Raw genomic sequence first — 23,779 nt, forward strand, 5'->3', positions numbered from 1 at the left:
TGAACTGAGAGGAAGACCAACCTGGACACCTGCAGGGAGAGGGAGCTGACTCCTGCTTCCTGACAAAACATCTAAAAGAGTGTATGAAAGGGATGTGATGTGGACAGTGTGGAGGCAGATAGAGTAATGGACCCACAGATGTCTACATGGAACCCGTATCTATGTTTCCTTATCTGGCAAAAGGGACTTTACATATGTGATTACGGTATGGTCCTTTGGATGCTAAGAGTAACCTGAAATACGGCAGATTAACCACCTGAGCACGGTCTAATCACATTCTTAGACTCACTGTCCTTTAAAGTGGAATCCTTTTCCTCGTTCTGGTTAGAGGGAGATGTGAATATGGATAATGGTTAGAGAGGTGGAGCATTGCTGGTCTGATGATGAACAGAATGGGGTTATGAGTGAAGGAAGGCAGGTGGTTTCTAGAAGCTTGAAAAGACAGGAAACAGATTCTTTCCCAGAGGCTCAGAAGTGATGTGGCCCTGCTGAAACTTTTATCACATTCCAGTGAGATCCCTGCTGGACATCTATGCTACAGAAGTGTAAGGAAATAAATATGTTGTTTTAAACCATTAACAATGTAGCAATTTGTTATAGAACAAGCAAAAACTAGCACAGTGGCTTTAAGACGTCTCTACTATATGTACCAGAAGGGTGAGCCCTGATTTCAAGAAAAATTGTGACAAAAGACTCTGCCAGGAAACACTACTGAGAAGAAAGGACCAGAATCTCAGCTGCTGCAGGAGGCAGTGAAAGCACCTCGTCTTCACCTCTGTTGGAAACACAGGCTTCATGGGAGGAAGCCTCCTTCTCTGGTCCTTTCAGCATCTCTCCCTCAAGGCTCAGACCCCCGTCCTCCTGGGCCCCACCTCTCCCCCAAACTGTGGACAGTGTGCAGCACAGACCTGAGCAGATGACCCCAGCATCCTCCTTGTGTCTGCAGTCGTGCCGCCCCCAGCCCTGGGAAGGGCACGTCCACACCTGGGACTCATTTCCAGCACAGTTCAGGTCATCCAGCCAGATGGGCCCTGATCCTGCCCCAAAGTGAGCAGACCCCGTGGCATTGAGGGCTTCTCCACAGCCCAGCTGCCTGCACACCACGTGGGCATCGTCCAGGTCCCAGCCGTCATCACAGATGGTGCCCCAGGAGCCCTGGTCAAGGATCTCCACTCTCCCGGCGCAGTGACCGCCCCCGTCCACCAAGCGGAGCTGCCTGCTGTCTGAGGAGACAGAAATGGGACAATGGGGCATTGACCTAGGGAATGAGAAGGGTCTTCTGTCCTGTGCGACACTCACCTGAGCAGTAGGGGGCGCTCTCCTCTGAGGCCGCAAATCCTGCTGGTTCAGACACAAAGTCATCGCACTGGGGCAGCACCAGGGTCTGGTTTCCTGAAGAAACAGCCATGATTAGAGGGTTGAGAGGGTTAAAGAACAGGAAAGTCAGTTAAACTAAATAATTTTTAGGAGGGGAGGGAAGTTTGGGGGAAAATGGATACATGTATGTGTGTGGCCGAGTCCCTGGCTGTTCACCTGAAACCATAACAACGTTGTTAATCGGCTATACCCCAAGACAAAGTAAAAAGTTCAAAAGAAAAAAAAATAAATAATGACCTAGTGATGGAGCTGAGATGAAAGCTGGAACATACTGGTAAAGTTACCATAATCTTCGTGTTCCCTTTCTCCATGAAGAGCCCTGGTCCTGACAATGGCACGATTCCTGTTTTAAGCCAAGCTTTGCCCTAAGAATGAGTTAAACAAGTTGTTCTATCCTTCAATTCAGTTCAGTTCAGTCGCTCAGTCATGTCCAACTCTTTGCGACCCCATGAATTGCAGCACGCCAGGCCTCCCTGTCCTCACCAACTCCCAGAGTTCACTCAAACTCACATCCATCGAGTCTGTGATGCCATCCAGCCATCTAATCCTCTGTCATCCCCTTCTCCTCTTGCCCCCAATCCCTCCCAGCATCAGAGTCTTCTCCAATAAGTCAACTCTTCGCAAGAGGTGGCCAAAGTACTGGAGTTTCAGCTTTAGCATCATTCCTTCCAAAGAACACCCAGGACTGATCTCCTTTAGAATGGACTTGTTGGATCTCCTTGCAGTCCAAGGGACTCTCAAGAGTCTTCTCCAACACCACAGTTCAAAAGCATCAATTCTTTAGCGCTCAGCTTTCTTCACACCGATACATGACTACTGGAAAAACCATAGCCTTGACTAGATGAACCTTTGTTGGCAAAGTAATGTCTCTGCTTTTGAATATGCTATCTAGGTTGGTCATAACCCTCTTTCCAAGGAGTAAGCATCTTTTAATTTCATGGCTGCAATCACCATCTGCCGTGTTTTGGAGCCCCCCAAACTAAAGTCTGACACTGTTTCCCCTGTTTCCCCATCTATTTCCCATGAAGTGATGGGACCAGATGCCATGATCTTAGTTTTCTGAATGTTGAGCTTAATCTACCCCTAAATAGAAGCAAAACAAAAGCCTTTCTGAAGAAGTTGTACAATTATTTATCTACAATGTTTGTGATTTAAAAAATACTTATATAAAAGACATCTCATGGAAAACCAGAGCAAAAAGAAACATTAAAAAATTTCCCAGGGTATTTGGCTCTTAAAGTTACCTGACAAATAATTTATTTTATTTCATTTATTAATTTTTGAGTATAATTGCTTTACAATGCTATGGTAGCTTCTGCTGTACAGCAAATTTAGTAAGTTATACATATACATATGGGCTTCCCAGGTGACTCAGTGGTGAAGAACCTGCCTGTCAAAAAGGAGACTGGAGTTCCATCCCCGGGTTGGGAAGAGCCTTTGGAGAAAAAAATGGCAATCCACTCCAGTATTCTTGCCTGAGAAATCCTATGGACAAAGGAGCATGGCAGTCCATGAGGTCACAGAAGAGTCAGACACAACGCAGTGACTAAACAACAACAACTCTATCTATCTATCTATTTATATATTTAAAGACATATCCCCTCTTTCTTGGATTTACTTCCTATTTAGGTCACCACAGAACACTGAGTAGAGTTCCCTGTGCTATAAAAAAAGTTATTATATATCTATTTATGTGTGCATGCATGCTAAGACACTTCAGTAGTGTCTGACTCTGGATTGTAGCCCATCGGGCTCCATGTCTATGGGATTCTCCAAGCAATATCTATTTTGTACTTAGTATCAATAGTGTAGGGCTTCTGAGTCTGGTGGCTCAGACAGTAAAGAATCCGCCTGCAATGCGGGAGACCTGGCTTTGATCCTTGGGTTGGAATGTCCCCTGCAGGAGGGCATGGCAACCCACAGTAGTTCTACCAATTTACATATTCATATGTAGGAGGATTCCCTTTTCTGCACATCCTCTCCAGCATTTATTTGTGGATTTTTTTTAATGATAGACATTCTAACTGGTGTGAAGTATTACCTGCCTGTAGTTTTGACTTGCATCTCTCTAATAGTTAGTAATGTTGTATTTGTTAGCCATCTGTATGTCTGGAAAAAATGTCTATTTAGGCCTTTTTCCCATCTTTTCATTGGATTGTTTGGTTTGTTGATATTGAGTTGTTTGTGTATTTTGAAGATTAATCCCTTGTTAATTACTTCATTTGCAAATATTTTCTCCCATTCTGAGAGTTGTCTTTTTGTTCTGTTTATGGTTTCCTTTGATATGTAAAAGCTTTTAAGTTTAATTAGGTCCTATTTTTTTGTTGTTGTTTTTATTTTCTTTAGGAGGTTGATCAAAAAAGATCTTGTTGCAACTTATGTCAAAGAATGTTCTGCCTATGTTTTCCTCTAAGAGTTCTTTACTCTGACAGAAAATTTAAATAGCCATGATTAAAGTGCACAAAGAATTAATTAACACAATATGTATCTTGGCAGAGAAATGATAACAAAAACAAATGAAAATTCTACAGCTGAAAAAGTTAACAGCTGAAATTAAGAACTAGAGAATGAGTGTATCAGCACATTAGATCAACATAAAGTAGAAATAGTAAAATAGAAAATCAGAGGATAAATATTCCTCTATTCAGAAATGCTGGTCCTATGGTAAGTGCCTGGTTAATAATGCTATATAACAAAATTTCCCCCCAAACTTAGTAGTTGAAGGAATTTGTTTTTTTAATTTTGCTCATAATTTCCCGGGTCAGTAATTTGGGAAAGACTCAACTTGGCAGTTTCATCTTTGGGGTTTCTCATGTGGTTGCATTTAGATGTCATCTGGGACTGACATCTCTAAAGGTCTGACTGAACTGTGGTTATGTAAGGAAATTCCCAGACGTATTTTTGTTGTTGTTAGGAGGGAGGGATAAAGGAGCATCATGTCTGAACCTAATCCAGAAAAATTTTACATACTCAGGGAAAAACAGGGCAGGAGGGGAACAAATAAGGAGAGAAAGGTAAAGCTAGAGCAAGAGAGAGAAAAGAAAGAAAGAAGGATTAAAACAAAATACTAATCTAACATTTGGGGAATCCAGGTAAAGTTCAGAGAGAATTCATTCCTAGAAAACCTTCACTAAAAGAAATACTAATAACATCAAACCCATAAAATGCCTAGGAGAAAACCTAGTTAAAGATGTGCAAAACATTGGAGAGAAATTCAAGACCTAACTGAATGAAGGGATATATTTTGTCAGTGAATTGGGAAACTCAATGTTGTCAAAGTCAGTCATCCTCAAATTTATATACAGATTAAATCTGACCTCAATCAAATTCTCTTGTGCTTTTGTTTGTTTGAAACATGACAAGCTGATTCAAAATGTATGTTGCTGTTGTTCAGTCACTTAGTCGTGTCTGACTCTTTGTGACCCCAAGGACTGCAGCACACCAGGCTTCCCTGTCCATCACCAACTCCTGGAGCTTGCTCAAACTAATGTCCTCTGAGTCAGTGATGCCATCCAACCATCTCATCCTCTGTCATCCCCTTTTCCTTCTGCCTTCAGTCTTTCCTAGCATCAGGGTCTTTTCTAGTGAGTCAGCTCTTCGCATCAGGTGGCCAAAGTATTGGAGCTTCAGCTCAAAAATGTATACAAAATACAAAAACCAAGACTGACCAAAGCAGTTGGCAAGAAAAGCAACAACATAACTTCTTTAAATTTAAGTTACCCAGACTTACTTTGTGTGCTTAGTCAATCAGTCATGTCCAACTATTTGTGACCCAATAGACTATAGCCCACCAGGCTCCTCTGTCCATGGGGATTCTCCAGGCAAGAATACTGGAGTGGATTCTCATGCCCTTCTCCAGGAGATCTTCCCAACCCAGGGATCAAACCCAGGTCTCCTGCCTTGCAGGCAGATTCTTTACTCTGAGACACCAGGGAAGGTTCAAGACTTACTATAAAATTACAATAATTAAGAAAATGTGGTACAGGTACAAGGAGAGACAAAGGATACAGTGGAACAGAATAGAGAGTATAAACAATGTATTCAGACATATGTGCCCTTTCGCTTATCACAAAGGTGGCACTGCAGTGGGGAATAGTCTTTTCAGAAAAAGATTTTGAGTCAAATAGATACCCATATGAAAACAGGATACTTGACCCTTATCCAACACAGATGTCAATCCTAGAAGCAATGTACAATTATATGCAAAAAAAAAAAAAGTAATTACACTTCTGTGAGATACTCTCAGAGAACATTTTTGTAATTTTGGAGTAGACAAAGTTCATTTAAGAAGAATATAAGGAGTTCTAGGGACTGGATCAATGGACTAGCTCAAAACTGAGACAGAAGTACGTCAAGGCTGTATATTGTCACTCTGCTTGTTTAATTTATATGCAGAGTACATCATGCAAAATGCTGGGCTGGATGAAGCACAAACTGGAGTCAAGATTTCTGGGAGAAATATCAATAATCTCAGATATGCAGATGACACCACCTTTATGGCAGAAACTGAGGAGAAATTAAAGAGCCTCTTTTTTAAATTTATTTTTAAATTTTTTTATTTTTTTCTTTACTTTACAATATTGTATTGGTTTTGCCATACATCATGAAACTGAAAGAGGAGAGTGAAAATGTTGGCTTAAAACTCAACATTCAAAAAACTAATATCATGCCATCTGGTCCCATCATTTTAGGGCAAAAAGATGGGGAAACAGGGACAGACTTTATTTTCTTGGGCTCCAAAATCACTGCAGATTATGTCTACAGCCATGAAATTAAAAGATGCTTGCTGCTTGGAAGAAAAGCTATGACCAACCTAGTCAACATATTAAAAAGCAGAGACATTACTGACAAAGGCCCATCCAGTCAAAGCTATGATTTTTCCAGTTATCATGTATGGCTGTGAGAGTTGGACCATAAAGAAAGCTGAATACTGAATAATTGATGCTTTTGAACTGTGGTGTTGCAGAAGACTCTTGACAGCCCCTTGCATGGCAAGGAGGTCCAATCAGTCAATCCTAAAGGAAATCAGTCCTGAATATTCATTGGAAAAACTGATGCTGAAGCTGAAGCTCCAATGCTTTGGCCACATGATGGGAAGAACTGACTCATTGGAAAAGACCCTGAAGCTGAGAAAGATTGAAGGCAGGAGGAGAAGGGGACAACAGAGAATCAGATGACTGGATGGTTTCACCGACTCAATGGATATGAGCTTGAGCAAGCTCCAGGAGATGGTGAAGGACAGGAAAGCTTGGCATGCTGCAGTCCATGGGGTTGCAGAGAGTCAGACATGACTGAGCGATTGAACTGAACTGACTGACTGAAAGAGCACTACATGTATAGAAAAAAAGTTGATAAGTCAAACATAAGATGAGTAACTTGGTTCACTGAAGTACAGCATACTGTTAAGAAAATAAAAATATAAGACCAAGAATTAAACACACAAAAATCATAAATACTTTTGCCAAAAGTCATCATCATGGTAATTTGCACCATTGTATTTGTAATAGTCAAGATCTGGAAATAAACTCAAACCTCTGCCATTAGTTGAATGGTTCAATGCATGGTCATGTGATCTTTCAAAGGAATACTCTATAATAATAAAAATGAATGAAATGCTGCCATAAACAACATCATGAGTGAATCTCAAACACAGTTTGGAGTCAAAGAAATTAGACACAAAAGAAAACATATTGTATGAATTTACATAAAGTTCAAAAACTGAGAAAATATTCTATGGCAGTACAAGTCTTAGGTAAGCAGTCTTCCCTGGAGAGGAGGAGGACACAGCTATTGGGAGGCAATAGTGATTCTGTGGTGCTGTGAATGTTCTCTTTGTGGATCTGTGTTGGAGAACATGATCTAGGTATACACTTACTGTTTGTACTTTGTTCTCTATTATTATCCTTAAATAATAAGGTTTCATAAAAAATATTATTCATCGAGGTGTTTCTTTCCCTGACATAGCACTTATTAGCATTTCTTAGCACTTCTTTCCCCTGAAAAAATGAGTGAACAATGCGAATGCTATGGAGCAGGACCTTAAAGAGCCTTCTCAGGGCAGACCACCCTCATGTCCTCCACCTGCCTCTGTTTGTAGAAAAACCTAGCCAAAGAATAAATTTAATCACAGAAATGAAAAAAAATCAGAAACAAAGGAAAACAGTCAAATAGGACAAAATAATAATAGTTTAGCCCTAAACAAAGTCAAGGACCTTTAGTTTACTTCTTATGGGCTATAGATAACATTCTAAGCCATATCTTTTGAGCTATTTTGCAGATACTGAAATCCCAAACAGGTGGTAGAAATAAATTACATGATGACCAGACTAGTGGGGAGCCAGTTCCTTCTCCAGGGGATCTTCCCAACCCAGGGATCAAACCCGAGACTCTTGCATTGCAGGCAGGTTCTTTACCATCTGAGCCAACAGGGAAGTTCATAATCTTCATCTTACACAATTCCAAGATTGGCCTCAAGGAAATGGGAACAAACCAACACTAGAACTGATGATTAACTGTAATTCAAACAATAAAGGTGACACTGACCAGACCTATTTCAAGATGATTGTCAGAGCTAGCTGTGCTACTCTGCAGGTAACCTGTCCCCTACTTCCACCTGTGCACTCCTGATTAGCAAGGAGGAGCTGGTTCTTTGGTACACTAGTCCTCTGTCTCCCCAGAACAGCTGGTTTCCTCAATAAAGCTGTCTTTAATTTTGCCCCACACTTGTCTCTCACTGTTGGATTCTTGAGTAATGAGCAGCTGAAACTCGAGTTCAGTAACAAGATTAAACATTTCACTACAGAATATCTTTCTTTTTAAGCCTGTTTTCCCTTACTCTCTGCTCTGGGGAAATTTCACTCCAGGAGCATCCTAAGTATAGTAGACCTTCCCTCTCTTACCTGAGCACATCACAGAGGCCGTGTTGCCATGGGAACAGTCAGGAACACCCAGGGTAGTCACAGGGCATTTCCACAGGAAGGACTCAGTCCCTGAGCAATGAAATCGGGCTTTCCAGAGTTGATCACTTCCTTCTGCTCTGTTTGGGGTGGAGATGGCGACTCCACAGCCGAGCTGACGACAGACAACATTGGCATTGGCCAGACTCCAGTGGGAGGTACAGAGCGCTCTCCATTGTCCAAAAATATTCATCTCCACCTGCCCCTCACACTGAGAGGAGCCGTTTGTCACGAGCCGGACATCTGCATACACTGATAGAAACAGACAGGATTTCAGAAAAATCATATTTCTTTTTTAGCTTGAAGTGAATGTACACAGAGGCTAAATACTGATGTGCATCTCACCTGAACACACAACCTGAACAGCTCCACTGTGGTAGCAAGTGCCCCCTGGACAGGGCACTCTGGGGCAGACCCGGAGCTCAGGCTCCTCCCCCTCACACCTGAACTCTTCAGCCCAGACCCGGGCATTGGACTCTCTGAAGGGCACATGTCCCAGGACAGACACAGCCTTGCCACACCCCAGCTCTGCACAGATGACCTGGGCAGTGGGGAGTGTGAAGTTCCCATCAGACACTGGGATCCAGGCTTCTCCAGAATACACTTCTACTCGCCCTGAGCAGGGTCCATCCCCTCCAGCCAGACGCAAAAATCCTAAGAGAAACAAAGAACAAACCCAGTGACTGTTCATGAAACTGGCTTGACAATTGGAAACAACACCTCACAGGCAATGGTGGGAAAAGCTTTTTCCAGCAGTGGTATAAAAGGGGATAAGAAGAGAGAATTTGACTGTCATTGTCAAATTGCATTTCCATGAGCAAGTTTCTGAAGAGATATCCAGAAGGATTGCAGGGTCAGTTTGGAATGGCTGAATCCTGAGAATATATATTGGTTAGGAATGTTAATTCTTATCTGGGGGCCTAGAAACTACAAAGGCCCAAAGAAACTGCACAGTGGTAGACATTCAAACTTGAGTGCATAGCTGAACTAACTGAGAGTGAAAGAAGATCATGGGATTCGAGAGGTCAGAGGCCTAAGAGCCAGAGAAGTTTAGAAAGTCATCCTGAAATTTCTGGGGCTAGAATTTTGGGCAGTTTTCTCTGAGCCAGTATTCAAGTCACTGGGGATGGGAACATCATGCAGGCTGGATCTGAGTGCAGGCATTAGGTCACAATTAGGTAACTTAATTGTGAAAGAAGTTGTTCACAGTGGGGAGGAGCCAAGATGGCGGAGGAGTAGGATGGAGAGAACACTTTCTCCCCCACAAATTCATCAAAAGAGCATTTAAACGTCGAGTAAATTCCACAAAACAACTTCTGAATGCCGGCAGAGGACATCAGGCACCCAGAAAAGCAACCCAACTCTTCGAAAGGAGGTAGGAAAAAATATAAAAGACAAAAAAAAAGAGACAAAAGAGGGAGGGACGGAGTTCCGTCCCGGGAAGGGAGTCTTAAAAAGAGAGAAGTTTCCAAACACCAGGAAACCTTCTCACTGCCAAATATGTGCCGAGCTTTGGAAGCACAGAGGGTAACATAACAGGGAGAAAAAATAAACAATTAAAACTCGCAGATTGCGAGCCCTACGGTAACTCCCACAGCAAGAAGCAGCGCAGACGCCTGCACACGCCATTAGCAAGCAGGGGCTGGGCAGGGAGGCGCGGCACGGGCTGCATCGCTCAGAGAAAGAATCTGGCCTGAATACCCTGAGCACTATCTGAGCGAAATAACTTGGGCTAGCAAACCAGACTGTGGGATATCTACCACGCGAAAAACCAGCCCCAACCTAAGACACCGCCAGGCCCCCGCACGGAACAAAGGACTGAACAGAGATAGCCGGCTGCAGACCTTCCCCCTCCTGTAACAGGCAGCCAGAGCTGGAAGGGGACAATCGCAACCCCAGAGAGACATTATCTATAAAACTGTAAGCAGGCTTCTTTGCTAACTAAAACTTCTTGGGGGTCTGGACGGTCAACATCTGCCTGAGAAGGTGCGCCGGTTTTACACACAGATAACTGAGTGGCGGGGAGGCAATAAGTCACAGCATTGGCGTTCGCCAAACACCTCATCACCTGAGCTGCTCGGACCTGGGAAGAGCACAAAATGCAGGCCCAACAGAGTCTGCGCCTCTGAGGACTACCCGAGTGCCTGAACCTGAGCGGCTTGGACCTGGGAGGTGCATGCAGCCCAGGGCCGGCCTCAGATTGTTCTCGGCGGAACAACCTAGAGCCCGAGCAGTGTGGGCAGGGAGGCTACATGCGCCGTGAGTGGGGGCAGACCCAGTGTGGCTGAGGCACTGCGAGCGCACGCCAGTGTTATTTGTTTGCAGCATCCCTCCCTCCCTCCCCACAGCGCGACTGAACAAGTGAGCCTAAAAAAAAAAAAAAAAAAGAGTTTCCCCCACCGTCCCCTTTGTGTCAGGGCGGAAGCCAGACACTGAACAGACCAGCAAACAGAAGTTATAACAGAGGGAAACGCCTTGGAAGCTACAGGCAATAGATTAAAACCCCGTGGTTACTACGGACTACATAGGAAGGGGCCTATAGATCTTGAGAAATAGAAGTCGGACCAAGGAACTAGCCAAAAATGAACTGAACCCACCATACAACAAAACCAGAGAAAGTCCTAGATATATTTTTACTATTTTTACGATCATTCTTTCTTTCTTTCTTTTTTTTTAATTAAAAAAAATTTTTTTAAGTCCTCTATTGTTCCTTTAATTTTCACTTTTATAACCTATTACTTTGCAAAAAAAAAAAAAAAAGACCTTATTTTTTTCTTCTTCAGCAAACTTCATATATATATATTTTATAATTTTTTGACCTTGTTTTTTTTTTTTTTTTTTACTTCTTCTTTTCTTTAACATTGTATTTTTGAAATTCCAAACTCTACTCTAGTTTTTTAATTTTAGCTTTTTGGTATACTTTTATCAATTTTGTACCTACAGTTTTTTTTTTTTTATAATTTCTGTGACTTTTTTTTTTTCTGTTTCATTCTCTTCTTCTTTTATATAACATTGTATATATGAAATTCCAAACTCTACTCTAGATTTTTAATTTATGCTTTTTGGTATTTGATATCAAATTTGTACCTGTATTTTCTTTATAATTTTTGCGACATTGTTTTTGTTTGTTTGTTTTCTCTCTTTATGTTTCTTCTTCCTTTTTTTTAACATTGTATTTTTGAAATTCCAAACTCTACTCTAGATTTTTAATTTTTGCTTTTTGGTATTAGTTATCAATTTTGTACCTGTATTTTCTTTATAATTTTCGCGACCTTGTTTGTTTTTCTTTGTTCGATTTTTCTCTCTTTCTTTTCCTTCTTCTTTTCTTTAACATCGTATTTTTGAAATTCCAAACTCTACTCTAGATTTTTAATTTTTGCTTTTATGTATTTGTTACCAATTTTGTACCTTTAAGAACCCAATGTTCAGGACCCATTTTTCACTATGGAGCGAGATTACTGGCTTGACTGCTCTCTCTCCCTTTGGACTCTCCTTTTTCTCCACCAGGTCGCCTGTGTCTCCTCCCTAACCCCTCTCTACTCTACCCAACTCTGTGAGTTTATGTGTGTTCCAGATGGTGGAGAACACTTAGGGAACTGATTACTGGCTGGATCTGTCTCCCTCCTTTTCATTCCCCGCTTTTATCCCTCTGGCCACCTCTGTCTCCTTCCTCCTTCTTCTCTTCTCTGTATAACTCCGTGAACATCTCTGAATGGTCCAGTTGTGGAGTGCACATAAGGAAGTGACTACTGGCTACCCCACTCTCTCCACTATTGATTCCACCTCACCTCAACTGGGTCACCTCTAACTCCCTCCTCCCTCTTCTCTTCTCCATGTAACGCTGTGAACCTCTCTGAGTGACCCTCACAGTAGAGAAACTTTTTAACGTAGATGTTTTATCAATGGTGCTGTATAGAAGGAGAAGTTTTGAAACTACTGTAAAAATAAGACCGATAACTGGAAGCAGGAGGCTTAAGTCCAAACCCTGACTCCAGGGAACTTCTGACTCCAAGGAACATTAATTGACAGGAGCTCATCAAATGCCTCCAAACCAACACTGAAACCAAGCACCACACAAGGGCTAACAAGTTCCAGGGCAAGGCATGCCAAGCAAATTCTCCAGCAACAAAGGAGCACAGCCCTGAGCTTCAAGATACAAGCTGCCCAAAGTCACCCCAAAACCATACACATCTCATAACTCATTACTGGACACCCACCAGAACACCGACACAAGCTTCCCTAACCAGGAAACCTTGACAAGCCACCTATACAAACCCACACACAGCGAGGAAAAGCCACAATACAGAGAACTCCACAAACTGCCAGAATATAGAAAGGACACCCCAAACTCAGCAATTTAAACAAGATGAAGAGACAGAGGAATACCCAGCAGATAAATGAACAGGATAAAAGCCCACCAAACCAAACAAAAGAGGAAGAGATAGGGAATCTACCTGATAAAGAATTCCAAATAATGATAGTGAAATTGATCCAAAATCTTGAAATCAAAATGGAATCACAGATAAATAGCTTGGAGACTAAGATTGAGAAGATGAAAGAAAGGTTTAACAAGGACTTAGAAGAAATAAAAGATAGTCAATATAAAATGAATAATGCAATAAATGAAATTAAAAACACTCTGGAGGCAACAAATAGTAGAATAACAGAGGCAGAAGATAGGATTAGTGAATTAGAAGATAGAATGGTAGAAATAAATGAATCAGAGAGGATAAAAGAAAAACGAATTAAAAGAAATGAGGACAATCTCAGAGACCTCCAGGACAATATTAAACGCTACAACATTCGAATCATAGGGGTCCCAGAAGAAGAAGACAAAAAGAAAGACCATGAGAAAATACTTGAGGAGATAATAGTTGAAAACTTCCCCAAAATGGGGAAGGAAATAATCACCCAAGTCCAAGAAACCCAGAGAGTCCCGAACAGGATAAACCCAAGGCGAAACACCCCAAGACACATATTAATCAAATTAACAAAGATCAAACACAAAGAACAAATATTAAAAGCAGCAAGGGAAAAACAACAAATAACACACAAGGGAATTCCCATAAGGATAACAGCTGATCTTTCAATAGAAACTCTTCAAGCCAGGAGGGAATGGCAAGACATACTTAAAATGATGAAAGAAAATAACCTACAGCCCAGATTATTGTACCCAGCAAGGATTTCATTCAAGTATGAAGGAGAAATCAAAAGCTTTTCAGACAAGCAAAAGCTGAGAGAATTCTGCACCACCAAACCAGCTCTCCAAAAAATACTAAAGGATATTCTCTAGACAGGAAACACAAAAACAGTGTATAAGTTCGAACCCAAAACAATAAAATAAATGGCAACGGGATCATACTTATCAGTAATTACCTTAAACATAAATGGGTTGAATGCCCCAACCAAAAGACAAAGACTGGCTGAATGGATACAAAAACAAGACCCCTATATATGTTGTCTACAAGAGACCCACCTCAAAACAGGGGACACATACAGACTGAAAGTGAAGGGCTGGAAAAAGATTTTCCATGCACATAGGGACCAAAAGAAAGCAGGAGTAGCAATACTCATATCAGATAAAATAGACTTTAAAACAAAGGCTGTGAAGAGAGACAAAGAAGGGCACTACATAATGATCAAAGGATCAATCCAAGAAGAAGATATAACAATTATAAATATATATGCACCCAACACGGGAGCACCACAGTACATAAGACAAATGCTAACAAGTATGAAAGGAGAAATTAACAATAACACAATAATAGTGGGAGACTTTAATACCCGACTCACACCTATGGATAGATCAACTAAACAGAAAATTAACAAGGAAACACAAACTTTAAATGATACAATAGACCAGTTAGACCTAATTGATATATATAGGACATTTCATCCCAAAACAATGAATTTCACCTTTTTCTCAAACGCACATGGAACCTTCTCCAGGATAGATCACATCCTGGGCCATAAAGCTAGCCTTGGTAAATTCAAAAAAATTGAAATCATTCCAAGCATCTTTTCTGACCACAATGCAGTAAGATTAGATCTCAATTACAGGAGAAAAACTATTAAAAATTCCAACATATGGAGGCTGAATAACACGCTGCTGAATAACCAACAAATCACAGAAGAAATCAAAAAAGAAATCAAAATTTGCATAGAAACGAATGAAAATGAAAACACGACAACCCAAAACCTGTGGGACACGGTAAAAGCAGTCCTAAGGGGAAAGTTCATAGCAATACAGGCACACCTCAAGAAACAAGAAAAAAGTCAAATAAATAACCTAACTCTACACCTAAAGCAACTAGAAAAGGAAGAAATGGAGAACCACAGGGTTAGTAGAAGGAAAGAAATCTTAAAAATTAGAGCAGAAATAAATGCAAAAGAAACAAAAGAGACCATAGCAAAAATCAACAAAACCAAAAGCTGGTTCTTTGAAAGGATAAATGAAATTGACAAACCATTAGCCAGACTCATCAAGAAACAAAGGGAGAAAAGTCAAATCAATAAAATTAGAAATGAAAATGGAGAGATCACAACAGACAACACAGAAATACAAAGGATCATAAGAGACTACTATCAACAATTATATGCCAATAAAATGGACAACGTGGAAGAAATGGACAAATTCTTAGAAAAGTACAACTTTCCAAAACTCGACCAGGAAGAAATAGAAAATCTTAACAGACCCATCACAAGCACGGAAATTGAAACTGTAATCAAAAATCTTCCAGCAAACAAAAGCCCAGGTCCAGATGGCTTCACAGCTGAATTCTACCAAAAATTTAGAGAAGAGCTAACACCTATCCTGCTCAAACTCTTCCAGAAAATTGCAGAGGAAGGTAAACTTCCAAACTCATTCCATGAGGCCACCATCACCCTAATACCAAAACCTGACGAAGATCCCACAAAAAAAGAAAACTACAGACCAATATCACTGATGAACATAGATGCAAAAATCCTTAACAAAATTCTAGCAACCAGAATCCAACAACACATTAAAAAGATCATACACCATGACCAAGTGGGCTTTATCCCAGGGATGCAAGGATTCTTCAATATCCACAAATCAATCAATGTAATACACCACATTAACAAATTGACAAATAAAAACCATATGATTATCTCAATAGATGCAGAGAAAGCCTTTGACAAAATTCAACACCCATTTATGATAAAAACTCTCCAGAAAGCAGGAAGAGAAGGAACATACCTCAACATAGTAAAAGCTATATATGAGAAACCCACAGCAAACATTATCCTCAATGGTGAAAAATTGAAAACATTTCCTCTAAAGTCAGGAACAAGACAAGGGTGCCCACTTTCACCATTACTATTCAACATAGTTTTGGAAGTTTTGGCCACAGCAATCAGAGCAGAAAAAAAAAATAAAAGGAATCCAAATTGGAAAAGAAGAAGTAAAACTCTCACTATTTGCAGATGACATGATCCTCTACATAGAAAATCCTAAAGACTCCACCAGAAAATTACTAGAACTAATCAATGACTATAGAAAAGTTGCAGGATATAAAATCAACACACAGAAATCCCTTGCATTCCTATACACTAATAATGAGAAAACAGAAAGACAAATTAAGGAAACAATTCCATTCACCATTGCAACAGAAAGAATAAAATACTTAGGAATATATCTACCTAAAGAAACTAAAGACCTATATATAGAAAACTATAAAACAGGTGAAAGAAATCAAAGAGGACACTAATAGATGGAGAAATATACCATGTTCATGGATTGGAAGAATCAATATAGTGAAAATGAGTATACTACCCAAAGCAATCTATAGATTCAATGCAATCCCTATCAAGCTACCAATGGTATTCTTCACAGAGCTAGAAGAAATAATTTCACAATTTGTATGGAAATACAAAAAACCTCGAATAGCCAAAGCGATCTTGAGAAAGAAGAATGGAACTGGAGGAATCAACCTACCTGACTTCAGGCTCTGCTACAAAGCCACAGTTATCGAGACAGTATGGTACTGGCACAAAGACAGAAATATAGATCCATGGAACAAAATAGAAAGCCCAGAGATAAGTCCACGCACATATGGACACCTTATCTTTGACAAAGGAGGCAAGAATGTACAATGGATTAAAGACAATCTCTTTAACAAGTGGTGCTGGGAAAACTGGTCAACCACTTGTAAAAGAATGAAACTAGAACACTTTCTAACACCATACACAAAAATAAACTCAAAATGGATTAAAGATCTAAACATAAGACCAGAAACTATAAAACTCATAGAGGAGAACATAGGCAAAACACTCTCTGACATACATCACAGCAGGATCCTCTATGACCCACCTCCCAGAATATTGGAAATAAAAGCAAAAATAAACAAATGGGACCTAATTAACCTTAAAAGCTTCTGCACATCAAAGGAAACTATGAGCAAGGTGAAAAGACAGGCTTCAGAATGGGAGAAAATAATAGCAAATGAAGCAACTGACAAACAACTAATCTCAAAAACATACAAGCAACTCCTACAGCTCAATTCCAGAAAAATAAATGACCCAATCAAAAAATGGGCCAAAGAACTAAATAGACATTTCTCCAAAGAAGACATACAGATGGCTAAGAAACACATGAAAAGATGCTCAACATCACTCATTATCAGAGAAATGCAAATCAAGACCACTATGAGGTACCATTTCACACCAGTCAGAATGGCTGCAATCCAAAAGTCTACAAATAATAAATGGAGAGGGTGTGGAGGAAAGGGAACCCTCTTACACTGTTGGTGGGAATGCAAACTAGTACAGCCACTATGGAGAACAGTGTGGAGATTCCTTAAAAAACTGGAACTAGAACTGCCTTATGATCCAGCAATCCCACTGCTGGGCATACACACTGAGGAAACCAGAAGGGAAAGAGACACGTGTACCCCAATGTTCATTGCAGCACTGTTTATAATAGCCAGGACATGGAAGCAACCTAGATGTCCATCAGCAGATGAATCGATAAGAAAGCAGTGGTACATATACACAATGGAGTATTACTCAGCCATTAAAAAGAATACATTTGAATCAGTTCTAATGAGGTGGATGAAACTGGAGCCTATTATACAGAGTGATGTAAGCCAGAAGGAAAAACGCCAATACAGTATACTAACGCATATATATGGAATTTAGAAAGATGATAACAATAACCCTGTGTACGAGACAGCAAAAGTGATGCTGATGTATGGAACAGTCTTATGGAATCTGTGGGAGAGGGAGAGGGTGGGAAGATTTGGGAGAATGGCATTGAAACATGTAAAATATCATGTATGAAACGAGATGCCAGTCCAGGTTCAATGCATGATACTGGATGCTTGGGGCTAGTGCACTGGGACGACCCAGAGGGATGGTATGGGGAGGGAGGAGGGTTCAGGATGGGGAGCACATGTATACCTGTGATGGATTCATTTTGATATTTGGCAAAACTAATACAATTATGTAAAGTTTAAAAATAAAATAAAATTAAAAAAAAGAAGTTGTTCACAGATAAGTTTGGAAGTGATGAAAGCTCAGAGATCATAGGAGAGGGAGGGAATGATCCTAGCCATCTTTCTTAAAAATCTAGGATGTATGAACACACCTGAGAGAAAGTGAAGTCTCAGTGGGATTATGCAAGACAACTGAGTTAGTTGATTACTTCATCCTAGACATGAGATTCTTAGCAAATGTGAAGGAGTGATGACAATTTAATGTATTCTAACCCTATCTATATGCCTACTGCATATTCCTTTCCTATTTGGATTTCTGAGATAAGAAGCCAGCAAGCTACAAAAAAGGAGAGTGAGAGGAAGATAGCAGAGAGCAAGCAAGCCATATATATTTTAGAGATTTCTAAATTGCAAAAGCCTCAACAGTGATGAAACATAGATTTGGAAACGAAATACTTGTTCAACAAGATTTTAACACCTTTTATCCCCTGGGCTGCTCCCATTTGCCACCTAACACTGCTACCCTTTCCCAATTCCCCCAGTGCAGAAAAGAAGAAATGAACTTAAGAGCTACAAATAGATGCAAAGGACACTCCAAAAGGGAAGAACTTCTGTAGAGAGTGAGGTGGGGTGAGTGGTAGGTTAAATGGGGAGTCGATGGAGTATGAGAAAGAGACCAAAGAAAAGACTCATGATCATGATTTCATTCTTCAGGGACCATATTTGGACAGAGAAAAGGTAATCCAATGGGGAAAAAAACCCTGCAAATCATAAAGAACAAGTTTTAAAATAATTTGCCTGGTTTCTGAGTGTGCTCATGGTTATGTACGTAATGGTGGAATTTGTCCTGGTAAAGGACTCTGATTGCATAAGTATGTGAACTTTGAAGTCTCAAAAACAATGATGTAACAGAATAAAAATCTACTATAGAGAGCAGGAGAGAACAGAAAAGACACCACAGAAATTAAAGTATTGAAGGATTAGCTTGACCACTGATATAAGAATGAATGATGAGGGAGAAAATGATCTGCTTGCCTTTTATTATTTATCCACTTCCATCTCTCCAGAGAGGCCCAGGTTAGGACCCCTAGCCTCCTCTGGCTGGGAGTTTGGTCACAGGCTACACATTCTAATTAAAGCATTTTTATTTAACTGGTTGTTTTTGTTGCTCAGTCACTCAGTCATGTCCGACGCTTTGTGACTCCATGGACTGCAGCACTCCAGGCTTCCCTGTCTTCACTATCTCCCTGAGTTTACTCAAACTCATGTCCATTGAGTCAGTGATGTCATCCAACCTTCTCATCCTCTGTCGTCCCCTTCTTCTCTGGTCTTCAATCTTTCCCAGCCTCAGGGTCTTTTCCAATGAGTCATTTCTTCTTATCATGTGGCCAAAGTATTGGAGCTTCAGCTTCAGCATACATCCTTCCAATGAGTTATTCAGGGTTGATTTCCTTTAGGATTGATTGATTTGATCTCCTTGTCCAAGGGACTCTCCAGAGTCTTCTCCAGCACCACAGTTCAAAAGCATCAATTCTTCAGTGCTCAGCCTTCTTTATGATCCAACTCTCACGTCCATACATAACTACCAGAAAGAAAAAAAAATAGCTTTGACTATATGGACATTTGTCACAAAGTAATGTCTCTGCTTTTTAATATGCTCTCCAGGTTTGTCATAGCTTTTCTTCCAAGGAGCAAGCGTCTTTTAATTTCATGGCTGCAGTCACAATCTGCAGTGATTTTGGAGCCCAAGAAAATAAGTCTGTTGCTGTTTCCATTTTTTCCTCATCTCTTTGCCATGAAGTGATGGGACTGGATGCCATGATATTAGTTTTTGAATGCGGAGTTTCAAGCCAGCTTTTTCATCTTCTCTTCCACTTTCATCAAGAGGCTCTCCTCTATTCGTCTTTACTTTCTGCTATTAGAGTGGTGTCATCTGCATATATGAGGTTATTGATATTGTTATATTAATTCTATGAGAGTAAAAATTTAGAAAGAACAAGAAAAAAGTATTTCTTGCATTCTGTTTTATATACCCTGATACATGTGAAATATTCAAATATATGCTGAATACTCAATAAAGTCTTATACATATCAGAATAGAGACTTCTGAGATATAGTATATCTCTTTCATTTTCAACTTGATTTTAAAATTTACATGGAAGAATAAGTGTGTGATAAGTCCAAGAAATTTATTAAATAGAAGGCTGATGTGAGTAAAGATATTAAATATAGTAAAGACATATCCTTGTCTGGTCTCTTGCTGTGTACATATCCTGTGTTCTTAGGCACACGTAACATCCTTCACATCACACCTGGCCCCTCAGTGCTGCTCAGAGAACCTCACGGTTACCTTCATCAGCTCCCATTGCCATTCGCCTTCCTCCCAGCTACTATAAAACCTTTTCCACCTTCTTCAAAAATTATATTTGTCCACTTACTCCAAATAAGCCCCCAAATGCAATTCTCTTATATCATTGAAGCCATAAAATATAAACTATATAATCTCTTAACATAAAACACAGAAATTCAAGTTTTATTACCTCCACCTTTGACTTGTCAGTGCATGGCTAAGCATTCCTCCAAAGTTTGCATTTATACAGATATTTTAAAGGAAAAATTTGAGAGAGAGACTTTTCTAGTAACAATGGAAGAATATATGACTCAGAGCATTTCATCAACAATTCTCTACCATCAAAGAGCTATAAACATTTATGTCTAAATTTGCAAAGAAAACTTGAAATCTGGCACAAATCCATAAGAATCTCTGATCTGTTAAATGATAACCCCCATAGGGATACCCTCTATACATGTAAATGATATCTTCCTACAGTAGGAGTAGCCTCCACTCATACTAAACTAGTGCAAAATAATGTCTCACGCTGTTTGTATAGAAACAGCTCCACCCAGGAAAGTACATCCTCATTTTTTGTCCCTCCCTCTCATAGCCTTCCTGTGCAAAGGGAGTGTGTATGTGGCTGTTAGCAAATGTTTCACTTTTACAAAAAGTGAATTATGAAAAAAAAAATTATGAGGATTTATTTTAACTGGGAGAATAAATAAAGCTATTTTAGTGTCAGGTAAGACCACTGGAGAAGAAAAGAATAGCAGAGACTTGTAAGAGGAAAGTATATGAAGCTCATTGCTCACAGCTACAGGGCACTCACGGAGGATGGGTAGTTGTCTCAGCCCTCTCTAGCCCACCCGTCCCCTACTGTCCCTCTGATCAGACACCAGCTTTCTTGGAACTTTCCATTCTCTCAGCTGGTGGGCAATGAATGAACTGACCATACCTGAGCAGATGACTCCTGCATCCCGGCTATGATCACAGTAGTGCTTCCCCCAGCCCCGGGAAGGGCACCTCCACACGTGGGACTCGTTTCCTGTGCACTTCACGTTGTCCAGCCAAATGGGCCCTGATCCCGCCCCAAAGGAAGAAGAGAGAGTGGCATCGAGGGCTTTTCCACAGCCCAGCTGTCTGCACACCACGCGGGCATCGTCCAGGTCCCAGCTGTAATCACAGATGGTGCCCCAGGAGCCCTGGTTAAGGATCTCCACTCTCCCGGTGCAGGGACTGTCCCCGTCCACCAGGCGGAGCTGTCTGCTACCTGAGGAGAGAGAAATGGGACAGGAGAATGAGAAGGGTCTTCTGTCCTGTGGGACCCTCACCTGAGCTGTAGGAGGCGCTCTCCTCTAAGGCTGCTGACCTTGCTGGTTCTGATACAGTCTTTGCACTCGTGCAGAAGGCAATGGTAACCCACTCCAGTACTTTTGCCTGGACAATCCCATGGACAGAGGAGCCTGGTAGGCTGCAGTCCATGGGGTCGCTAAGAGTCGGACACGACTGAAGCAACTTGGCAGCAGCAACAGCAGCATTGCACTGGGGCAGCAGCTGGGTCTGGTTTCTTATAGCGGTGGCAAGAGAATTAATAAGGTTGAAAAGTAGGAGGAAAGGTTAAAAAAAAAAAAAGTAGGTAAAGAAAGGTTAAATAATGCTGCACTTTAAGTAAATAATGAAGTAGAGAATTAAACCTAAAACTTTCCACTTCCAGGGAGAATGGAGTTCACAGCAGGCCAATGTGTCTTGCTGGGTCTTTCTGGATACAACTTTAAAAGCTGGAAACTATTTTTTAAGAAACAGTAAATGTATTCGACATTTGTTAACATGGACTAAATATGCTAAAATTCTAAAGAGTGGAGATTATTTCAATGTTAGTCCAGGATCTATAGCTTCTTTTTCTCTGTGGCAATTTGCCGATTCATTGCATAATTTAATGATTCAGAATCTGGGCTTGGACAAGCAGAGGACTACTGTTGTGACAGGAAGCCAGCATAATTTGGGGGTTACCTGGTGCTGGAGAGACAAAATTAGAGTCTTGAGAGCCTCTCTCACACAGCAGGTTTTCTCCTCAAATATTTGCCCAGTATATAAGCTGTGAAGGGCAGGAAGCTAGAGAACTATATAAAAAGACTTGGAAAGCAGAGTCTTTTTCATTATTTTAGGTACTTAGCTACCAAAGAATATAGGCTCTGAACTGAAACCTCTAAAAGCCTATGTCATAGGGACAGAGAAATCAGAGGTGGACTGAGTGCTACCAAAACTGCAACCCATACTGTTACAGCTCAGTTTTAGGTTATATTTAGATGTTTGAGTGAGACATACCCCTTCCCCCACCTGCCTAGGAAAACAAAGGGTAAATCCTTTCAGGTGTTAGAAAATGTATCAGGAGTATCTTATTTTTTCATATATAATTTATAGCATTCAATAAAAAATGACATGACATTTGACAAGCTAGGATAACATGACAAATGACCAAAGTGAAAAAAGATAAGAGAATGCAGAGACACCTATGATAGAAATGGTGGACTTAGCAGATAAGGATTTTAAATACAATCAATGTATTTACGGGAAAAGAGAGAAGACAATAAACAGGTCAAAAGATGAGAAAAAATAGTCATAAATAAATTAAAATATCTAAGGAACTATTGCCAACCTAAAATAAAATATCTAGGTTTAAAAAGTGAATGAATAAGTTAAAAGAATTTTATATAGAACTGAGAATATAGTGATTTAGAGGAGTCCTAAAGATGAGAGATTTCTCAAGAGGTAGGTCAGGTGGTCTGGTTTCCCATCTCTTTCAGAATTTCCCACAGTTTATTGTGATCCACACAGTCAAAGGCTTTGGCATAGTCAATAAAGCAGAAATAGATGTTTTTCTCGAAGTCTCTTGCTTTTTCCATGATCCAGCAGACGTTGGCAATTTGATCTCCGGTTCCTCTGCCTTTTCTAAAACCAGCTTGAACATCAGGAAGTTCACGGTTCACATATTGCTGAAGCCTGGCTGTGAGAATTTTGAGCATTACTTTGCTAGCATGTGAGATGAGTGCAATTGTGCGGTAGTTTGAGCATTCTTTGGCATTGCCTTTCTTTGAAATTGGAATGAAAACTGACCTTTTCCAGTCCTGTGGCCACTGCTGAGTTTTCCACATTTGCTGGCATACTGAGTGCAGCACTTTCACAGCATCATCTTTCAGGATTTGAAATAGCTCAACTGGAATTCCATCACCTCCACTAGCTTTGTTCATAGTGATGCTTTCTAAGGCCCACTTGACTTCACATTCCAGGATGTCTGGCTCTAGGTCAGTGATCACACCATCGTGATTATCTGGGACATGAATATCTTTTTTGTACAGTTCTTCTGTATATTCTTACCACCTCTTCTTGATATCTTCTGCTTCTGTTAGGTCCATACCATTTCTTTCCTTTATTGTGTCCATCTTTGCATGAAATGTTCCCTTGGTATCTCTAATTTTCTTTAAGAGATCTCTAGTCTTTCCCATTCTGTTGTTTTCCTCTATTTCTTTGCACTGGTCACTGAGGAAGGTTTTCTTATCTCTTCTTGCTATTCTTTGGAACTCTGAATTCAGATGCTTGTATCTTTCCTTTTCTCCTTTGCTTTTCACATCTCTTCTTTTCACAGCTATTTGTAAGGC

At 40.4% G+C, this 23,779-nt stretch overlaps 2 protein-coding genes across 3 annotated transcripts in view; both read right to left on the reverse strand.

Annotated features, from left to right (window-relative positions):
• LOC139182962 (antigen WC1.1-like) overlaps positions 1–23,779 on the reverse strand; it is a gene marked incomplete in the record, with an annotated part of 771,738 nt that overhangs the window by 90,887 nt on the left and 657,072 nt on the right.
• The window catches only part of LOC139176099 (antigen WC1.1-like), a 61,401-nt gene that overhangs the window by 11,579 nt on the left and 26,043 nt on the right, over positions 1–23,779 (reverse strand). For both annotated transcript variants that reach the window (XM_070788635.1, XM_070788634.1), the window contains 5 exons: positions 21,079–21,393; positions 8,679–8,987; positions 8,277–8,585; positions 1,300–1,392; positions 909–1,223 (listed from right to left, as the gene is read on the reverse strand). In XM_070788635.1, the coding sequence (XP_070644736.1) occupies positions 909–1,223; positions 1,300–1,392; positions 8,277–8,585; positions 8,679–8,987; positions 21,079–21,393 (1,341 nt within the window). The remainder of the gene's footprint in view (positions 1–908; positions 1,224–1,299; positions 1,393–8,276; positions 8,586–8,678; positions 8,988–21,078; positions 21,394–23,779) is intronic.

This window comes from Bos indicus, chromosome 5, assembly GCF_029378745.1.
Source record: "Bos indicus isolate NIAB-ARS_2022 breed Sahiwal x Tharparkar chromosome 5, NIAB-ARS_B.indTharparkar_mat_pri_1.0, whole genome shotgun sequence".
Classification (NCBI taxonomy): Eukaryota; Metazoa; Chordata; class Mammalia; order Artiodactyla; family Bovidae; genus Bos; species Bos indicus.